Here is a 21,033-nt window from a genome sequence, read left to right on the forward strand (position 1 = left end):
AAGCTTCGGTAGTGGTACCTTGGTCGTCTCGAACGTCTCAATAGATCATGGAGATCCTTATTGTTAGCGAGGTCAAGACCTCTATGGCGAAAGACTACAGATAGAACGCTTCTGTAGCCTTTAATAGTTGACACTGCCAACTTTAGATCTTGTTTCAGATAAAGCAAGAAATCGGCGATCTGGCTCACAGAGGTAGTGGTAGAGGAAACTCCTTTTCTCTTACACCAACTTCTAAAGGCTGCCCACTTCGATTGGTAAACCGCGATTGATGATGGTCTCCTCGCGGTGGCGATAGCTTTAGCCACTGATTTCGAAAAACCTCTCGCTCTGGCCAACTTTTGGATAGTCTGAACGCAGTCAGACTCAGAGCGGAGAGGTTTTTGTGGTACCTCTCGAAGTGGGGCTGTTTGAGTAGATCTCTCCTTAACGGAACGAGATCTCGGATAATCCACTAGGTAGAACATCACTTCTGTGAAACCAGATCGCTGCGGGCCAAAGTGGGGGCGATTAAGGTCAACCTCGTCCCCTCCGATGCTGCAAATTTTCTCATCACCTCCCCCAGGATCTTGAAGGGGGGAAAAGCGTAGAGATCCAGGCCCGTCCAATCCCATAGAAGGGCGTCTACTGCTACTGCTCCCGGATCTAGAACCGGGGAGCAATACAGAGGAAGTCTCGCCGTCCTTGATGTTGCGAAGATGTCCACTAAGGGGACATCCCCAAAGACCCCACAGTTCCTGGCATACTTCTTGATTGAGAGTCCACTCTGTCGGCAATAACTGTCCTTGTCGACTGAGGAGATCTGCCCGACGTTCTCGACTCCGGCAATGAATCTTGTCAATATTGTGACTTCTCTCTCCTTTGCCCAAAGCAGGATCTCTTTTGCTAGAGAAAACAGGGAGCGAGAGTGTGTTCCTCCTTGTTTCTTCAAGTATGCCAGGGCTGTGGTGTTGTCCGAGTTGATCTGAACCACCCGACGGGAGACTTTGTTCTGGAAGAACTGGAGCGCTAATTGAACCGCTGCCAGCTCTTTGAAGTTGATATGCCAGGTTACCTGTTCCCCTCTCCAGGTACCTGACACTTCCTCCCCCCCTAGAGTTGCTCCCCACCCCGTGGATGACGCGTCGGAGAACAACACTAGGTCGGGGTTCTGAAGCTTGAGGGATACTCCCTCTGACAGCTTCCACGGATCGAGCCACCATCTTAGATGGTTCTTCACCTCTTCCGAGATGTATAACTTCATTTCGAAGTTGTCCTTTTCTGTCCAGCTGTCCGACAGAAAGAACTGAAGAGGTCGGAGGTGTAGCCTCCCCAGGGAAACAAACTTCTCCAGCGAGGAAATGGTCCCCAGCAGACTCATCCATTCCCTCACCGAGCATGAATCTTTCCCTAGAAAGGCTGACACTTTTTCTATGCCTTGTTGCTGACGTTCCTGGACGGAAAAAGCCCGAAAAGCCACTGAATCCATCTGAATCCCCAGATACACGATGGACTGTGTTGGGGGTCAGATGTGACTTTTCGAAGTTCACCAGAAGTCCCAGGGACGCAGCTAAAGACAGAGTCGTCTTCAAATCCCTTCAGGCACCGGCTGCACCGGGGTCTGCGAGGAGGCAATCGTATGAAGCCAAGTCGTCTAGAATATAGCGAGATTTTCTGATGTTGGAAAGGTGGAAGCCACCTCGCCACGTTCTTCATCAAGATGGTGAAGATAAAAGGGGCCGTACTCAGTCCGAAACAAAGCGCCCTGAATTGAAAGACCTTCCCTTTCAATACGAACCGAAGGTACTTCATCGATTGGGGATGTATCGGGACGTGAAAGTAGGCGTCCTGGAGGTCGAGTGATACCATCCAATCTCCAGGTCTTAAGGCCCCCAGAACTGACTGAGGTGTCTCCATCTTGAACCTCTGCTTCTCTATAAAGAGGTTTAGACGACTTACATCCAAGACGGGCCGCCACCCTCCCGATTGTTTCGGTACAAGAAACAATCTTTGTTGTAAAATCCTGGCGTTTTGCCAGGTCTAAAACCTGTTCCACCGCTCTTTTCTCGAGCATCTGCTCGAGCAGGTCGAAAAGAATCTTTCGCTTTGTTAGCGGATACGATGGGGACAAGTCCCTGGGAGTGGAAGTCAACGGGGGCGGCTTTATGAAAGGGATCTTGTAACCCCTCTCTATGACGTCGAGAGACCAGGTGTCTGCCTCTCTGACTCTCCAGGCTTCTGCAAACAACTGCAGCCTGGCTACCTACCGGTGACTGAAGGGCACGATCTCTCACTTCTTACCCCTAGACTTGGAAGGGGCTCTACTCTAGGAAGGCTTCTTCCTCGAGGAGACGTCTAGCGGAAGTCCCTCCACGAAAGGGCTTCTGCTTTCTAAACTGTTGTGTTCCAGACGACGTTGAAGGGCCAGCCGGACGTCTCGAAGACTGAGCCAACAGGTCTTGTGTGGCTTTCCTCCTGCAGACTCACTGCCAAGATCCTTCACCACTTAGCTTGGGGGAAGAGATGACTCGAGAAGGGAGCATACAAAAGTTCTGTCCTCTGAGCGGGAGAGACAGACTTAGCCGCGAAGTTGCAATAAAGCGACCTTTTCTTAAGAACCCCTGCTGAAAAATGAGAGGCTAAACTCCTCTGAGCCATCCCTGACGGCCTTGTCCATGCATTGACAAATACACTGGACAGCTCCCCCAAGCTGATCGAGTCTGGCTTACGAGATTGGTTGTCTAAGGCTCCAAGACACCAGTCTAAAAAGTTGAAAACTTCTAAGGACCTAAATAATCCCTTCAAAAGATGGTCCAGTTCGGAAGTCGTCCAAGAAACCTTAGCCGATGCTAAAAGGGCCCTCCTTGAGGCATCCACCACGCTGGCGAAATCACCTTGAGCTGACGTAGGAACCTTCAATCCTAATTCCATCTCTGGTCCCTCATACCACATCCCTGCCTTACCGCTATGTCTAGACTGTTTAGGCAGGGCGCAAAGTAGTTCTTCCTTTTGCTTTCCTAGACTCCATCCAGGCGTTTACCTTTCGGAATGCTCTTTTCGTAGATAACGACGTCTTCATTCCTCACGAAACTGGAGAGGAGGAAGGAGGAGGAGCCGCTGGCTGAAAAGTATCGCCAAACGAATCACGAAGTAGTCGTGCCAAGACTTGATAATCTGACGAGGCAGACGTAGCAGGTTGATCATCATCAACATCCTCCGAAGAACCGCTAAGTTCTCCTTCTTCTCTAACCCGAGTGCAAGTCCGAAGGAAGAGGCAGAAGTCCTTTAGCTCCAAGTCTCCTATCAGAACGATGAAAAAGAAGACGAGGGCAACGGATCCTTAACAGGCAAGGGATCAGGAGTCACTTTTTAGAGGCGAACGTGCCAAAGTCTCGGGAACCACATCCGAGTGACAGCGAACTTCCACATTCGCGTCCACAGAGGTCTTACTATAACGTCTACGAGCGTTCCATCTGCAGCGTCCAACGTATCGTTCTCTCGAGCGTCCAAATCAGCGTCCAACCGAGCGTCCAGCGAAGCGTCCATCAAAGAGACTCTTCTATCGTCCCGCGAAGCGTCCTTCCGAACGTTCAGCGCGAAGAAACTTGATCTACTGCACGACTAACATAAAACGTTGAGCGTCAACACTGTCAAGTCGAAGAGGTGCAGAAACGCAAATCGTCGTCAGCCGAAGCGTTCGAAATCGGAACGCCGAGCGTCCTCTCTACGGGAAGGGAGAGGAGCATGCCGAGAACTCTCTCTAACTTGGCGTCTAACGTCACCTCTAGATGAACCCTGGGGTGCAAAACGACGTCTAGAGGGCGAAATATCAGAAGACGGGGACGAAAAAGGAGCCATTGGAGAAGACTGCTTAGATCTCTTGATAGGCAGTCTATCGTCTTTCCTTCGATGCGGGACCGTCTCCTTCTGTTTCAGTAAAGCGTCCAGTTGCCGCTGCATCGCAATGATGATCTCCGTCTGAGATGTCTCCACCTTACGCGGGGGAGAAGAGCTGCGCTTGCGAGAAGGAGAGGGGCGAGGGGACGCCTTCTTCCTTCTCCCAGGAACAGCCTTGGCTCTAGAGCGACTGGGGCGCTCGAGGGCGTCATCGTCGGATGACGTCCTACACTTCTTCTGGGGCGGAAAGGCTACGCTTTCCGGAGAAGAATGCCACTCAGACATAGCATGACGTGAAGCGTCCAGCTCTTGAAGAGTCCTCTTCAGAGGTCGCGAATCCGATCGAGATTCCCACCCCTTGCGCGGGGGAGGACGCGTCGAAGACAAGAAACAATCCTGAAGGATACGTGCTCGAAGCACGCTCCTTAGCAGCCTGGGAAGCGTCCACGAGGAAACTGGACTGAAGGGACGCCAGATCGGTTGGGTGGTTCCCCGTAACCCTCCTTCGGCCTTCGACATGCCCTCTCCCTGCCTGAGTCCTGGGAGTCCGGCAGAGGTCCCAGCCTAGAGGCGCTATAGGGCCGATCTGACGCCCCCTCCACTTCACTAGGGGCACTATCACTGCACTTATTTTGCCTGTTTTCAAGGGCAAGCACTTTAGATTCAAGCGTCTTCAATGAATCTAGAATAAGCGAAAGGGCATTACCCTCCGCAGACACCACTTGAGGGCCCGAAGGCAACACTACAGGGTTAGGAGAACACAAATTCTAAGGGAGGGTTAGAAGGGGATACATTAATACCCTGTCTGCTACCCGACTTACTCCTGGAGGAAGACCTCCTAATCCTATCACGTTCTAAACTTCCTTAACGTAGGATTCATAACGTCTTCCATTGCAAATCATCTAAGCTTTCACATCATTACAGCGCAAATCAAATCTACACTCTTGCCCCCTACACCCTTTACACAATGTGTGAGGATCAACCAAGGAGGCTTTTGGAAGCCTAACCTTGCATTCCACTTTCGAGCACACCCTGGCGCTAGCAGAACTACATCCAGACATTTTTAAGGAAAATCCTAAGCCAAAATCACAAAAACACAGTCCAAAATCACGTATGCCAAGCTATCGATCCAATCAAAAAAACCAAAAGTCAAGAGGATACTCAAGCAATATGACAAGTTTTCCAAAATCCTGAGGCGGAGGTGTGTAAACAGGTGTTTACGACACCGGCGACAGAAGAAATCTGATAGAAAATGGGAATGGTTCCTGATACCCGACCTCCCAGCGGTGGGAATGGGTACTAACCACCCTAACTCCCACTACGTGTGTCGTAAGTTTTAGAAATTCTGTCGGACTTCAGAGAATACAGCTATATATATATCTGACAGGTAAGTTTCATTGAACAAATTGCCATTTCTCTCACCTTTGGGCAAGTCTTTGTGCAGTTCATGATAGTGGTGGCATCGGTAAACTGAGAAAGGATCACGCAGCCTTTTCAGACGTTCCTCAGACATTTCATCTCGAGAGTCGATGATCCAACGGTAGGCCTGCATGAGCACAGCGGGTCCCAGGTACTTGTCTCCATTCCACCAATATGATGGGCAAGAAGTAGAACAGCAAGCGCAAAGGATGCATTCGTATAGACCATCCTGATAAAGAAAAAATAAAAGTGAAAATGTCACCGTGTCAACTTTCAATGTAACATTGTATCCCTGGCAACAACTTTAGATGATGGTAGTTTTATGATTTAAAAAAAGTCCCTTCCGAACAACCATAAGGTTGCTATCCATTTTCAACTTTTCCCTCTCATCTCTTCCTCCATGGGTGTCCTATTCTAGTTGTTTGTTCTTTTTTTCTATTCTACTTTCAGCCCACATTCATAAACAAAACCTCTGACCTAAGAATGTTGGAGAAATTTTAACTTAAAGGACTGATTTCAATACTTTGTAAAAACTTTTTCCAAAGCCCAACATAAAAAAGAAAGAAAAAAACAAAAATCTGCTAAAAATCAGGGAAAATGCAATCAAATCCTCCCATAACAAATGTATACCTACTAAACGAATAATTTGATTTTAAAGAGAATACTTCAAACGAATAATTTGATTTTAAAGAGAATACTTCAAAGTTAATGACTAAATTTATAACTGGTCACTGATACATTAAGTTGGGTTAAAACCACCAACTCCACAGACTTTTCTTCCACTATGGAACTACGGTAGAGTTTGTAAGCCATTTTCCTGTTTTGACAAAATCATACAAGCAGAAAACATGCAAAGCCTAAACTCGGTACATTTTAGGCAGAAATGCATCCCAAAGACAGACTTTGCTCAACTCAGAAACACTGAATTCCTAGGAACAAAATAAGTGATATTAAAAGTTTTCCTCGCAAAGCAGTTCGTTAACAGTTTGTAACCGCACAAAGGGACGAAGATTAAAGCAAGTCCAAAGTTTAAATCAAATATAGGCATACTTAAATGTTTCTGATTCACTTTATAATACATTTCTCATAAATGTTTCTGATTCACTTTATAATACATTTCTCAATTATAAAACCCACCTAAGAGCCCACATGAAACCGAGATATTAGGACTGGAACATAAAATTAAGAAGGAAGAAAGATATGAATGCAAACAATCTTGAGTAATGCCCTACAGTGCAATGTGTGAGGTGATCGCACTGCACACCCACAGGTAAAATGAGATAGTATTGTTCTAATAGCAAACCACTTCTGAATAGCAGTCTGCACTTATTTAGACAAAGAACTTTAAAAATTCTAGCAAAAAAAAAAAAAAAACAATAGCCTAATTACCATAATGTTTTCCGAGGTATTATTATTTAATATATTACTTTACCCCTTTGAAAAAGAAATATAGTACTAGTACTTAAAAAAGATAATGGACTCACCAGCTTCTTGCGGTCATCAACAGACTGAAGGTACTGCTTGTCTCCAGGCTGAAGACCATCGTCCCGCTGTAACCAAGGCTGGATTGATCTGTACTGCTCGTAAAAGTTGTTCATGTCAGGGACTAAATCTTTGATCACATACATGTGTGGTAGAGGATAGATCTTCGTAGCCTTGGTCAGGTTGGTGTCAATTTTGCTGAAATTAAAGAACCTTTTCAGAACAAATTCTGTGATGCAAGTAAGGTAATATCAACAGTTTCTATGTACAGATGCTGCGTTTTAATATCCACAAATGCATTCTGTTGAATCCAAGAGCAATAACATCAAAAGCTACTTGTCTAACTTGAAGCAAACATGAAAAAACAATTATATTTCTTTCCAGATAGCCTGCCACCACCTCAGTCCCACATTAAATTTTATTTTGTTACCATGACAAGCAACCATTCTATGCAAGACAAGCAATCATTTTATGCAATATGCTTGACCCAAAAAGCTACTAAAATGATGAGTGGTGATCCTACAAAACTTGAAACCCCTTTGCCCAAAAATGCTTTAGACCAATTTCTTGTAAGAGCAGTTAACTATGACAAATTACAATCAATTCAATACACACTAGTACAGGCTTACCTGATACAAGCTAAGGTGTTCACACCACCAATGTTCATAGAACAGGAACCACAGATACCTTCACGGCATGATCTTCGGAAGGTCAGAGAAGGATCAATCTCATTCTTGATTTTCAACAAGGCATCAAGAACCATGGGTCCACAACTGAAGAGACAATTACAGTAAACTCAGAATTAGCAATAGTACATTAAAATACTGCAGATGACCCTAAGGCATGTAAATTTGCCATCCAAGGCACTACTCTTTTCATATAAAACCGTTCCAAACATCCTACTTTAGGAATATAGAATTTAGGCTGAAGGCCAAGTGCTAGTGCTAGGACCTATGGGTTATTCAGCATAGGGATATTGACAGGAAGGAGGTCTGAAAGGTGTAACAAGAGGAAAACCTCACAATTATAGGAAAGGGTAGAAACCAGATGGAAGAAAGAGAATGTGAACAGAAAGTACATTAAAAGGAATATAAGTGGTTGAAGCCAGAACTGAAGGGAGGCTGAAATAACCTCAAGTAATCCCTACAGTGCACCTCATTGATGACACTACCCCCCTACGGGGACATCCTACTTTAGGTCATATCACTAGCAATCTCTGGTATTGACCTTCTCCATGAAGGGGGGGGGGGGGGGGGGGGGGGGGAGGGTTTGGGGGGGGGGAAAGGGGGGGGGGGGGTGGGGGGGGGGTGGGGGGGGGGGGAAGGGGGGGGGGGGGGGGGGGGGGGGGGTGGGGGGGGGGGGGGGGGAGGGGGGGGGGGGGGGGGGGGGGGGAGTTTTCCTAATATTTACCATATTTAGTAAAATACAATTTTAACTACATTAATTCTGACTTGCTGTTAAACGGGGCCATCCTTCCTTATATTCAACTTGCCGGAAAACATGATATTGTTCCATGAATCCAATAAAGTTTGTTTCGTACTTTACCTGACATATCTATTATAAAGCTGGTTATTGTCCTCTGACGACCGACAGAATTTCAAAAAAACTCCCGGCAAACGCAGTGGTCGGCTAGGTGGTTAGTATCCATTCCCGCCGCTGGGAGGCGGATACCGGGAACCATTCCCATTTTCTATTCAGATTTTCTTTACCACTGTCCCCTGAGGGGAGGTGGGGTGGGTTACTTGATTATATATAATCTGTCAGGTAAGTATGAACAAACTTTATTGTATCATGACAATATCATTTGTTTCATGACACTTACCTGCCAGATATAATATAGCTGAATCCCACCATTGGAGGTGGGAAGGACAGAATAGAAGGATTTTGGAAACATTTCACATGCAGATGATGACATCTTGGTTCCCTACCTGTAGCATAGCTGACTTCGTGATTACTGTCACCCAAGCCTGCTTCTGCTTAACTAGAATTTCCAGCAAGGTAGTGACCTGTATAGCTGGATAGTTCTAGATGATCTGTCAACGGGAGCGTGACCACAATGTGACTAGACCATATTGACCATACTGAAGACAACGAAGCATAATAAATACCACCTAACCTAGCCTCACTAAAGTTAGTCCCATAAACTTTCAGGCTAATTAAAGGGAAGACCGCCTCAAGCGGCCAACCCTACGACCGTAAAAAAACAAACCCATAATTAAAATCATCACACATCCATTTTCTAAAGGATGGGGTTCGTATTGCTTCTCGTCCCCACCCAATACTGTATCCGCGGAAATGTATGGTCCAAGCGAGTAGCAATTCTCATATGTTGCCTTCACATCTCTGAGGTAGTGTGAAGCAAACACAGAGTTGCTTCCGCCAAAATGTGGCACCCAGGATATCACTGAGTGCCATATTTTTCTGAAAAGCCACCGAAGTAGCTACCGCTCTAACCTCGTGAGCATTAACTTTTAGCAGTTAAGATCACCATCCGTGCAGGATGAATGAGCTTCCCTGATGGTGTTTCTCAAGAGAACGCCAGTGCGTTTTTTAGACATTGGTAATCCGGGCCTCTTGACCGAACACCACAGGTGTCTGACGGGCCTCTACATGGTTGGTCTTTTCCAGATAAAATTTGAGAGCTCTGACAGGGCCAAAAACAAAAAAAACTCTCTCCGGCTCTCGTCCGACGAACTCTGATAACCCTTGATATCAAAGCTTTTAGGCCAGGGTTGGATGGGTTTTCGTTCTTCGCTAAGAACGAGGGGCTCAGCGAACACAGCATTGTGTTCTCTGAAAACCCACATGTTTACTCATAGCTTGGATTTTCGCTAACCCTCTTAGCTGTTGCCAAAGCGGTTAGGAAAAATAGCTTCCTAGTTACATCTTTCAAAGAGGCAGCATGCATAGGCTCAAATGGGGCTGACATTAAAAACTTTAAGACAACATCTAAATTCCATGAGGGACTCTTGTCTCGTGGAGCTTTTGATGTTTCAAAGGACCTCAATAGATCGTGAAGATCTTTATCATTTGATAAATCCAAGCCTCTGTGTCGAAAGACCGTTGATAGCATACTTTTGTAGCCTTTAATCGTTGACACTGAAAAGTTTGTCTATCTCTAAGATGTAAGAGAAAATCAGCAATCTGGCTCACAGAGGTCGTGGAGGAGGAAATATTTTGCCTTCTACACCAACCTCTGAAGACAGCCCCACTTCGATTGGTAGACAGCTTGGGAAGATGTTCTTCTAGCGCTGGCAATAGCTCTTGCTACCGATCTTGAAAAACCTCTCGCTCTGGCCAACTTTTGGATAGTCTGAATGCAGTCAGACTCAGAGCGGAGAGGTTTTCCGTGATACCTCTCGAAGTGGGGCTGTCTGAGTAGATCGATTTTTTCTGGAAGTGTCCTTGGGAAATCTACCAGAAATGACATGGCCTTCTGTGAACCAGTCGCTTGCAGGCCAAAAGGGGGCGATCAACGTCATTCTTGCTCCTTCCGACGCCGCAAACTTCCTTATTACCTCTCCCAGGAGTGTGAAGGAGGAAAGGCGTAGAGATCCATTTCCCCTCCCAATTCCAAAGCATGGCGGTCTATTGCTATTGCTCCTGGGTCTAGAAACGGAGAGCAGTCAAATAGGAAGCCTCTTCGTTTTTGCTGTCGCGAAGAGGTCTACCAGTGGGCGTCCCCAAAGTTTCCACAACTCCTTGCAGATCTCTGGATGGAGAGTCCATTCGTTTGGAAGCATTTGATGTTGACGGCTGAGGAGATCCGCACGAACGTTCTGCTGTCCTGAAAACGAACTTCGTTAGAATCGTTATACATTTCTCAGCTTCGCCCAAAGTAAGATTTCCTCGTTATCCTGAACAGGGAGCGAGATAGAGTTCCTCCCTGTTTTTTTGAGATATGCGAGCGCCGTGGTGTTGTCCGAGTTTGACTTGTACAATTCGTCCCACAATCCTTGACTCGAAGCATTGAAGTGCCAAACGAATCGCCTCTAGCTCCTTGAGGTTTATGTGCCAGGACCTCTGTTCCCCTCTCAGAGGCCTGACACTTCCTCCTCCCCCCAGTGTTGCTCCCAGCCCGTCATGACGCGTCTGAGAAACAACACTAGGTCTGGGCTCAGAACTTTGAGGGACATCCCTTCCGATAGCTTGACGGGATCGGACACCACTTCAAATGCTCTTTGATCGATTGAGGGATTCTCAAAATCTCGTCTAGTCTTTCTTGTTCTTCCAGTTGTCTGCTAGGAAAAACTGAAGCTGTCTGAGGTGCAGCCTTCCCAGAGAAACAAATTTCTCCAGCGAGGAAATGGTCCCCAGCAGACTCATCCATTCCCTCGCCGAGCATATTTTTCCTTCTCAAGAAGACCGATACTTTCTCTAAGCATTTAGCTGACGTTCTATGGATGGAAATGCTTGAAAAGCCACTGAATCCATCTGAATCCCCAGATACACGATGACTGTGTGGGAATCAGATGGGACTTCTCGAAGTTGACCAGAAGGCCCAGGTCCTTCGTCAGCTGTAAGGTCGTATGTAGGTCCTCCAGACACTGTTCCTTTGACGTGGACCGGATCAGCCAATCGTCTAAATAGAGTGAGACTCTTATCTTTGAGAGATGGAGCCATTCTTGCTACATTTCGCATCAGAAGCGTGAATATCATAGGGGCTGTACTCAGCCCGAAACAGAGAGCTCTGAATTGGAAGACCTGTCCTTTCAGAACGAATCTGAGGAACTTCCTGGACCGAGGATGTATCGGAACATGGAAATAGGCATCTTGGAGATCCAAGGACACCATCCAATCTCCTGGTCTCAGGGAAGCTAAAACAGACTGTGCAGTTTCCATCTTGAATTTTATTTTCCTTACAAAAAGATTCAGCCTGCTTACGTCTAGGACAGGTCTCCATCCTCCCGAGTGCTTCGGAACAAGGAAAAGCCTGTTGTAGAAGCCTGGAGAGTTCCGTGACACGACTCTTTCTACTGCTCTCTTTTTTCCAACATCTGATCCAAAAGGTCTAATAAGATCTGTTGCTTTTGAATCCCTGATAAGAGGGCGAAAGGTCTATTGGTTCTATGCTTAATGGTGTTTCGATAGAAAACGGATTTTGTAACCTTTCTCGATCACTTCGAGTGACCAAGAGTTCGCCCCTCTTATCCTCATGCTTCGGCGAATAGAGCGAGTCTCGCCCCGACTGGTGTCTGGAGGGGCCGAAAAAGTCATTTCTTTCCCCTGGTGGTTTTGAGGGGGCTCTGCCCCTAGGGAAACTCCTCCCCTCGAGCAGCAGCTCTTGAAGAGGCTCTTCCACGAAAGGGCTTATAATTCTTCCTAGAAGCTTGCGTGGTTCTTGAAGACATCTGATCAGCAGGACGTTTTCGAAGACGAGACAATAAGTCCTGCGTCGCTCGTTCTTGGAGATTTACTGATAAATCCTTTACCATCGATTGTGGAAAAAGATGATCAGAAAAGGGAGCGAACAACAATTCTGCTTTTTGCGCTGGCGACACTGACTTAGCTGTGAAACTACGAAGAGTGCGCGTTTCTTCAGGACTCCCGACGCAAAATGTGATGCCAGTTCGTCGGAGCCATCTCTTACTGCTCTGTCCATGCATGACACAAAATACTCGCTAAGTCCTCCAATGAGATGGAATCTGGGCTTCTAGACTGAACATCCAAGACGCCCAAACACCAATCTAGAAAGTTAAAAACTTCAAAGTTTTATAAAGGCCTTTGAGATGGTGATCTATCTCCGACATTGTCCACGAAACTTTCGCTGATGCCAGGTAAGATCTTCTAGGAGCTTCCACTAAGTTGGCGAAATCCCCTTGTGCGGAAGCGGGGATTATCAAACCTGCTTCTCTTCTGTCTCGTACCACTTCCCCGATCTTCCACTAAGCCTTGTGGGGGGAAGTGCAAAAGAAAGTCTTGCCCATTTGTCTTTTTGGATTCCATCCAATCATGGATTCTTTTAAAAGCCCTTTTAGTCGAGAGCGAGGTGGCCATTTTGACAAAATTTGGAGTCTTCCTTGCCTTCGAAGAGGTTAGTTGCGAAGGTGGAGAGAGAGGAACTGGAGCTCGGAACTTCTCGGGTAAAAAAACAAATCTTTTAAAAGACGAGTCAAAGTCTATAATCAACAGAGGATGAGGTTTGTGGATCCTCCTCCTCTTCCGAAACAGCCTCGCTTGACGATTTATTTTCTAATGGAGACATAGCCTTATTCTGCATGAACGAGAAGAAACCAAAGTTTCACCTCCCTTTCGAACCGTAGGTTTCGTGTTTGAAATCAATTTTGAAGAGGAGAGTCTGCTATGTTCTCCTAACCTTGACTTTCTCTCCGAATTTTCCAAACTGACGTCATACGATTTCTCTTGACGAGCACTGATATTGTAGTTCCTACTACCTTGAAGCATATTGGCCGCTTAACCTTCTGACTAGCGACCTGTTCTTTTCTTCTCAGGGTGACTTTATGCATCGGACGCCTAGCGCCCTCAAAAGCGTCCTCATTTGCGTCCTGGAAAGCGTTCTCATTTGCATCCTGGAAAGCGTCCTCATTTGCGTCCTGGAAGCGTCCTCATTTGCGTCCTGGAAAGCGTCCTCATTTGCGTCCTCCTGGAACGCATACTGATATGAAGGACGACGAGCGTCCTTACTAGCACTACGCCTCGCGAGCGTTTGTTTTGTTGAATATTCTCTTCCTGTAAGTCAAGATCAATTCCTCCCAATTTTATTTCTGAGCGATCCTTCCTGAACGTTCTCGACTCTGGGAAGACGACGGCGGCCGCCTGTGCGGCCCCTATTGTCTTTTTCTTTACCGCCAATACTTCTAGAGACTCTCTCAGCAGGACTGCTTGCGCGTTCCTGATTGAGTCGATGAGGTCTAGAAGGCGACGGATCAGACGAAGACGAAGAACGTAAGAGAAGCCGCAGGAGAACGTCTAGATTTCTTGACGGGTAGCCAAAGATCTTTTTTACGACTACGTGATCTTTCCTCTTTCTTGGAGAAAAACGTATCCAACTGTTGACGAATCGCTTCGAGAGTCTTTTTTAAAGGTGAAGAACCATATGATGGAATGAACCTTTGAGAAGAAGATGGGCGAGGGGACGCCTTCTTCCTTCTCTCCGGACTCGAATCAGGACGCTCAGAAAGCGTCCTAAATCTCTTGTGCGGGAGTACTGTCTTCGAAGTCTTCCGGAGAAGACCAAGCGTAAATCAAGGCGGAGGACGCTCTCGATCTCCCGATGAAGCGTCCTTTCCTTCCATCATACCTTTCCTAATAGGGCGAGAAAGACGATGGCCGCCAGTGCGACGTCTTATGTCTTCCTTACCACTCTCACTTGGAGAGGCTGCGTACTCTTCCGTAAGACCTTTCCTAAGAGGGCGAGAAAGACGATGGCCGCTTGTGCGACACCTTACGTCTTCCTTACCATCTCAGTCGGAGAGGTCTTCCGAGATTCCCACCCACGGTGAGGTGAGGACGTCTCGGAGGAAGAGATGCATTCCTTCAAGATTCGAGCTTGCGCGCGATCTTTGGCAGCCTGGGATGCCGTCTTCAGATCTGCCGAAGGGATGCCAGACCGTGTTTAATTCCCGTAACCCTCCTTCGGCCTTCGACATGGTTCCATTCCCTGTGTTCTGGGAGTCCGACAGAGGTCTCAACCTGGAGGCATTATAGGACCGATCTGACGTCCCCTCCACTTCACTAGGGGCACTAACATTATCACTACACTTTTTGCACATTAGATTGTAGCACTTTCATTTTCGATTCAAGGTTCTGAATCGATTCTAAAATGGTAGAAAGGGCATTCCCTTCGGTAACAATCACTTCCTTATCTGAAGGAGAAATTATAGGGTTATGCGTAGCATGTTCTACATTCATGTTAGATTGAGCAACTTTACTTTGACTTTTAACAGAAGCACTCCTGGAGGAAGACCTCCTAATTCGTGTCACGCTCAAGTCTACGAATGTAAGATTCATACGCCTTCCATTCGACATCAGTTAACACTTCACATTCTTTGCACCTATCATCCAACAAGCAAACATGCCCTCTACAATTCACACACTGTGTGAGGATCTACCGAGGCTTTTGGTAGCCTCACCTTACATTCTTACACCACACACCCTGAAACTAGTAGAACTAGATCCAGACATCTCAATTCTAAGAAAAATCAACAGCCAAAATCAAAATCCAAACCACAATAGCGTATGCCAAATCACTAAGCCAAGTCCGAAACCAAAAGACAATCCAAATACTCAGTGACAAATGAAGTTTTCGAAATCCTAAGCGGAGGTCTGTAAACAGATGTTTACCAACCGGCGACAGAAGAAAATCTGAATAGAAAATGGGAATGGTTCCCGGTATCCGCCTCCCAGCGGCGGGAATGGGTACTAACCACTAGCCGACCACACTGCGGTTTGCCGGAGTTGGGGTTTTTGAAATTCTGTCGGTCGTCAGAGAATACAGCATATATATATCTGGCAGGTAAGTGTCATGAACAAATTTTCTTTTCGTGCAGTCTTGCTGAGTTTGATCTTACTTTAAAGGCAAATAATTGTGCTTTACTTAAGCATCTTTAAAAATGAAAATGACAAAAATAAGCATGAAATTATTTTCCAAGGATATTGTACCAAAAGGAAGTGTATGAAAGACAGATTAATCCTGAACCACCCACACACACACACAGACTGACAGAGAGAGAGAGAGAGAGAGGAGAGAGAGAGAGAGAGAGAGAGAGAGAGAGAGAGAGAGAGAGATGAGAGAGAGTGAGAGAGAGAGAGAGAGTTTTTCATTCAGCATCAGGGACTAAGCAGGGTGTAAATTAGGTTGGATTACGTTTAGGTATAGCCACCATTCGACAAAAGGAAATCATACATGGAGGAAGTGGTGAAAAAAGTTTCAACTCGACACCAGCCACAGAAAATATAATATTAAAAAAAAAAATGAGTGTTGGTGACAAGTGAGAAAATGTCCTTCCTGCCCACATCCATTTATTTCCAGTTTGCTTAATTAACTTCTTACAAAGTTTCAACTTATCCCCAGTTAGCTTATAACTTGTTACAAAGTTTCAACCTAATTCCAGTTAGCTTATTTAACTTGTTACAAAGTTTCAACAACACATTCCAACTTGCACTGAGCAATGCTCCCATATGAACAGCAATGGTTTGTATATTCTTACAGAATCAATTTTCAATTTATTGTATATTTCCTAGGGGAAGCCACGAGTACAAGAGGATTTTTGTGCCATGTAGCAGTACCATAGTCTAAGCTAGCCTAGTCACTAACTCATTTTCACATTCTGGATGTATAAGTGCAAACGATCAAGCAGCTACAGTACAAACAACATATACCTATTTAGATGAAATTTAGCCTACTTCTGAACTAAGGTGGATTTGACAGTACATACAATAGTCCTTAGAGCTACAAGAAGCAAGCTACTCAAACAATATTTCTGGTATGATAAATGGAATAAAGAATTTAGGCCAACGGCCAAGCACTGGGACCTACAACGTCATCAGCGCTAAAAGGGAAATAGGCAGTAAGAAGGTTTGAAAGGTGGAACAGAAAGAAAACCTCGCAGTTGCACTATGAGACAACTGTTGCAGAGGGTGGAAAGTTCGACGGAAGAAAGAGAATATGAATTTCTATTGTTAAAAATTTGATTGAATCATAAATGAACGGCTATGCTGAAAAATTCATGAAAACAAAATCAAACCACCAAAACAGTTATATAACGGGATAGAGAGATAATGCCTACAGTATGCCTGGCAAGGGATCTTATATATATATGGACCTTATATGGACTATGGACTTACTAAAAATTTCTAGTAAGCTTAACTGGAAGTGAACATAAAATTCGGCAACCTTATCAATACGTAATTGTAGCCTACATCTCTGTACATGACAATAATCACAAAATCAAAAAAAAACTTTATATTTTCATTTTAACTAAGATCATGAAGCTTCTGACATGGAGGGAGACACTACCACCACCTGCTGAAGGTGTCTGGTAGCACTCTGCCAGCCATATGAGAAAAAGAAATGAAAAGTCACCAGCTTTTCAGACGACTTACGCATTGAGATCTACTTCGTACGTCTGCATGTGAGGCTTGTCTCCCTGCTTCTCGGGATCCCATCGGTAGACTGTGAATTTCTTGAGTCGTTTCTCCCGTACGGATTCCACTTGCTCTGCTGGTGCAGCTGCTGTACTTTGGGAGCGTATCTGAAAGATACCAACTTCTTTAGAGGTGCAATGTTCAATTCAGTACATACCAGGGATATGTGAAAACTTTACAAATCTACAGGTTGATCTTTCACAATCATATTTTGGGTTGAACTAATTAATAAAGGTTTACTGAATGTCATTCATTCATTTGATGTTCTAAATTATCTTAAGACTTACTGAAATTTGCATAGGCCTAGCGGCTGTCTCTTTAAGCATGTTGGTCATGAGCTACTTAGGAAACTAGGCATTTCTCAAAATATTTTGTGCGCACTTTAATGGAATGAGCCAAAACTGTTCTTCACCTGATATTCAAACTTACTGTACATGGAATGGATTCTCAGTTCAGAGAAAACAGCCAACCTATAATAACCACACAATCATAATCCTTTGCAAAATGATAGAGCCAAGATTAACCACAATGCAACATACTAAAATGGCCATCAACCAGCTAAGTGAGCTTCCATAGAATATAATTATATAAATTAAAGAAAAAAAAAAAAAAAAAAAAAAAAAAAAGTTTCAAATATAAATATTCTATGTTACCTACGAGTGTTTCTTCTAAATAACTATAAATAACTATGTAATAGATTTAGTAACAAAGAGGGTCAAATTATGGACATTCACAACCTACCATCAATTTTCAAGGTCATAAGGAATGCAAGGTAATATCTTACATCTTAGCAGTTCTTTTTTTTTTTTTTTTTTTTTTTTTTTTTTTTTTTTTGGCAAATATGGATGGATCATGCAAATCTCTCTAGTACAAGCAGTAGCCGGGTTACAACGGTTTCGACTAACGACACTTTGCAGTCACAACACTTTTCAAATATATTCATTGGAAATTATTTTCTGGTTTATGACGAATGTTTCAGGGTAACAACACCAATCCAACGGAAGAAATATGGCTCCAAAACAGCAGAATAATAAAAACTTGGAGGTTTCTTATGAAAAACTCCATAAATATGCAGGTTACATAATTTTCATGACACCCAAAGTAATAAGGGTATCGGCAGCCTGTAATTTTGGATATGGGCTCAAATTCATGAAAATGAGTGGTCATATTTCCAGATCTGGGTCCAAGCCATTGCCACGCGTAAGATAATATCGATATGAAGCCTTTTAAATGGTTTTAAAGGCCATACCCAAATGGAGAATTAAAGGTCTGGTTAGGGGTAGTTTTACTATTTCTATTTGCATCAATTCTTCAAGTATTTTATTTCTTTTCATTCCATTTTGTTTTGTATGCCGTGCAATATGTTTTCCTGATAGAGATGGCAACTCTTCCCATGACTGAGTAATGTGAGCCAGTTGTCCTGAGAGAGAAATTTTATATTTGTTTTATGTAATCGTGTATTTGTTATTTTCAATCGATTGCAACTCTTCCTCGGACTTTTGGACATCAATTGTGTATTAAATATATTACCAACATGCAAAAAAGTAGTTTAGTAAGCGAAGGGAAGCAAGCTCTTGCAACATCAAAACTTATCTTGAAGCTAAAAGTATAGGCACAGCTAATGTTGTGGCTTCTCATATGTTGCCACCGACCACGTGTGCTCAAGAGATGCCAAGTACTTCCTGTTACGAAGTTCCAAGTGAACTCTATTATTCCCTTGTACAAGTATATCAAGATGATGATGATGCCACCGACAACTTTGTTTTGAAGTTATCTGATGATGAGGAGGGGGAGGAGGAAGAGAATCAGCAATTCCAAGATGCAATTGCTGTCCCTGACGTAGCAGGTGATGTTGGTGTTTTATCAGGAGCCTTCAGATGAAAGAAAAGACCAGGAAACAAATGTCTGCTATGCATTCAAGAAAGCAAAAGAAGCAGAAAAGACCATCAAAAGGAGGATATGACGGAGGGGCTCATTAGCCTCCTAAAAACCTGGGCAGCACAAGAGTTGAATGGTGTTCTATGATAACCCCCTAAAAATAATATAAACTATTTTCTTTAAGTGATGATTTTTTGGAGGGGGAATATCTCTTATAATAGAGAGGGGAACAGGTGCCATGTAGGCTTTTTCCAAGAAACTTTATATGCTTATAAAAGCAAAACAAATAAATGGCTAGCAAAACTTTAAACCGCATTTTTTCTCAAAACCTACATTTTTCTATATTCAAATTCCCAAAACTCCCTTACTTATGAGTGGATTTAATAATCTAAAACACAATTTGAATAAAGATAGTGAGAGAACACATCGACAAATTTCTTTTTCTCTCTCTCTCAAAAAAAAAAAAAAAAAAAAAAAACAAAAAAAAAAAAAAAAAAAAGGAAAAAAAAAAGTTTTACCAAGTTTTAATATATAATTTTATGGTATTTTTATTGCATTTTTTAAATTATTTCTCTAAATAGCATACATCACATGTTAGATTTTGAGTTTGCTGTTTTATTTGATAAGAACTTAAACTTTCTGCTATTATTTTTTCAATTGAATGATAAATAAAAGAGATGTACTTTGAAAAAAAAAAAGAAAAAAAAAAAAAGTTATGTTTAAAAGAAAAATATTCTTAAAAAAAGTTTTTATCCAATTCACCTGAAATTTTGTGTGCATCTTCGGTCAAACTAGAAGGTAACCCCACCTTTGTGGAAGTTAGAATTGCTTCTGCACTTAATAAATGTTGTACCTCATCAATTTGTAGTGGTTTTTCTTCTCACCAACTTCCACTGTAAATTACAGTAAGAGTTATCAAGGTAATAATCATGCAGAGATCAAAACTTGTCATTGATGTTACCAAACTTAGCAACAATATTTCTTGGCATTGCCATTAGTCAGGTCGGTAATGCTGCCAAAGATCAGGGTTGAGGGGGGAGGGGGCAGGGGGGGTTGTCCAACCAGTCATGTAAAAGCTGGCACCCTAGGGTATGATGTAACCCTATAGTTTTGCCATTCACAGTACGTAATGAGAACTTTGGTTAATATTTATAAAAAAATTTCACTTGTAAACCATTTCCATGCACAGAATCCCTGCTAATTATTAGAAAAATATCAAATCCCCTCAGTTCACTTACTTGCTTCAAATTCCATTTACGTAACCAAATAATTCTCATTACAGGCTATTCATGTGTAGTATGAATATTTTTATGTTGATATTTGACTGACTTTACAGCAACATCAACTACCTATACTGACAATATCTCACTGATTTTTGTCAAGAGAAAAGGTACCTCATAGAAGGAAAGTCAAGTAATGCTAAAGAATAGGTTCTGTGGGATGCTGTTTAGTACCATCCCCAAACAGCAAAAGATGGTACATTTCTCAAATGACCTCAAATGTACAGAAATTGATTATACACATATTTTTTGTACACTGTTCAGTCATGGAATGCTACTTATAAACAATACCTCCTTGCAAAGTTCTACCGTGCAATTGCAAAATTTTTCTGCACTGAAGAAATTTTAATGAAATTTGTAAAAACCTACACAAAATTTATACCCGTTTGTGTTTTTTACTTTAAATCTAGACTATCTAGACTAAGTGGTTGAAAATCATAAATTCACAAACTTGGCTACAAATTAAATGTAAAAACATTGGTAATTACCTTTGGAAAACTGACAATACATTTATGTTAACTTTCCACAGCAATTCTAAGGAAAAGCTTCGCAATGAGACACAATCTAATCATACAATAGGACTATGCCAGAGTATGCTACACGCCTTACATGACAAATGCAAGAGAAGGAAAAGTTTAACAGTCAAACAATCAGTTATGTAAAACAATAAGGTAAAACTTGAAACTACTACGGCACAGCCTGGTTCACATCAATTGCCGACTGGAGTATTTACCACCTTTAGCCCATGTTTTTATGTTTAAGGTTTTCAGTCATTGCTTTATGTTTTGGCACAGGATGTTGGTACGGCAGCCGCATAATGATTGCGATAGGCATTAGTAAAGCTGTGAATTGCACATGCGTCATAAAGGTTAGCATACTAACCTAACCTAGTAGAATGTCTTACCTGACCTCCTTAAACAAAATCAAACTTAGAGGAAGACTAACATATAGGTTAGCATACTAACCTAACCAACATAACCTACATGACCTATGG

At 43.4% G+C, this 21,033-nt stretch overlaps 1 protein-coding gene across 1 annotated transcript in view; it reads right to left on the reverse strand.

Moving 5' to 3' along the window:
* The window catches only part of LOC135208027 (succinate dehydrogenase [ubiquinone] iron-sulfur subunit, mitochondrial-like), a 62,699-nt gene that overhangs the window by 2,715 nt on the left and 38,951 nt on the right, over positions 1–21,033 (reverse strand). The window contains 5 exon segments of the mRNA XM_064240139.1: positions 5,296–5,328; positions 5,330–5,521; positions 6,777–6,972; positions 7,404–7,547; positions 16,840–16,988. Of these exon segments, the coding sequence (XP_064096209.1) occupies positions 5,296–5,328; positions 5,330–5,521; positions 6,777–6,972; positions 7,404–7,547; positions 16,840–16,988 (714 nt within the window).

The sequence above is a fragment of the Macrobrachium nipponense genome, chromosome 34, assembly GCF_015104395.2.
Source record: "Macrobrachium nipponense isolate FS-2020 chromosome 34, ASM1510439v2, whole genome shotgun sequence".
NCBI lineage: Eukaryota > Metazoa > Arthropoda > Malacostraca > Decapoda > Palaemonidae > Macrobrachium > Macrobrachium nipponense.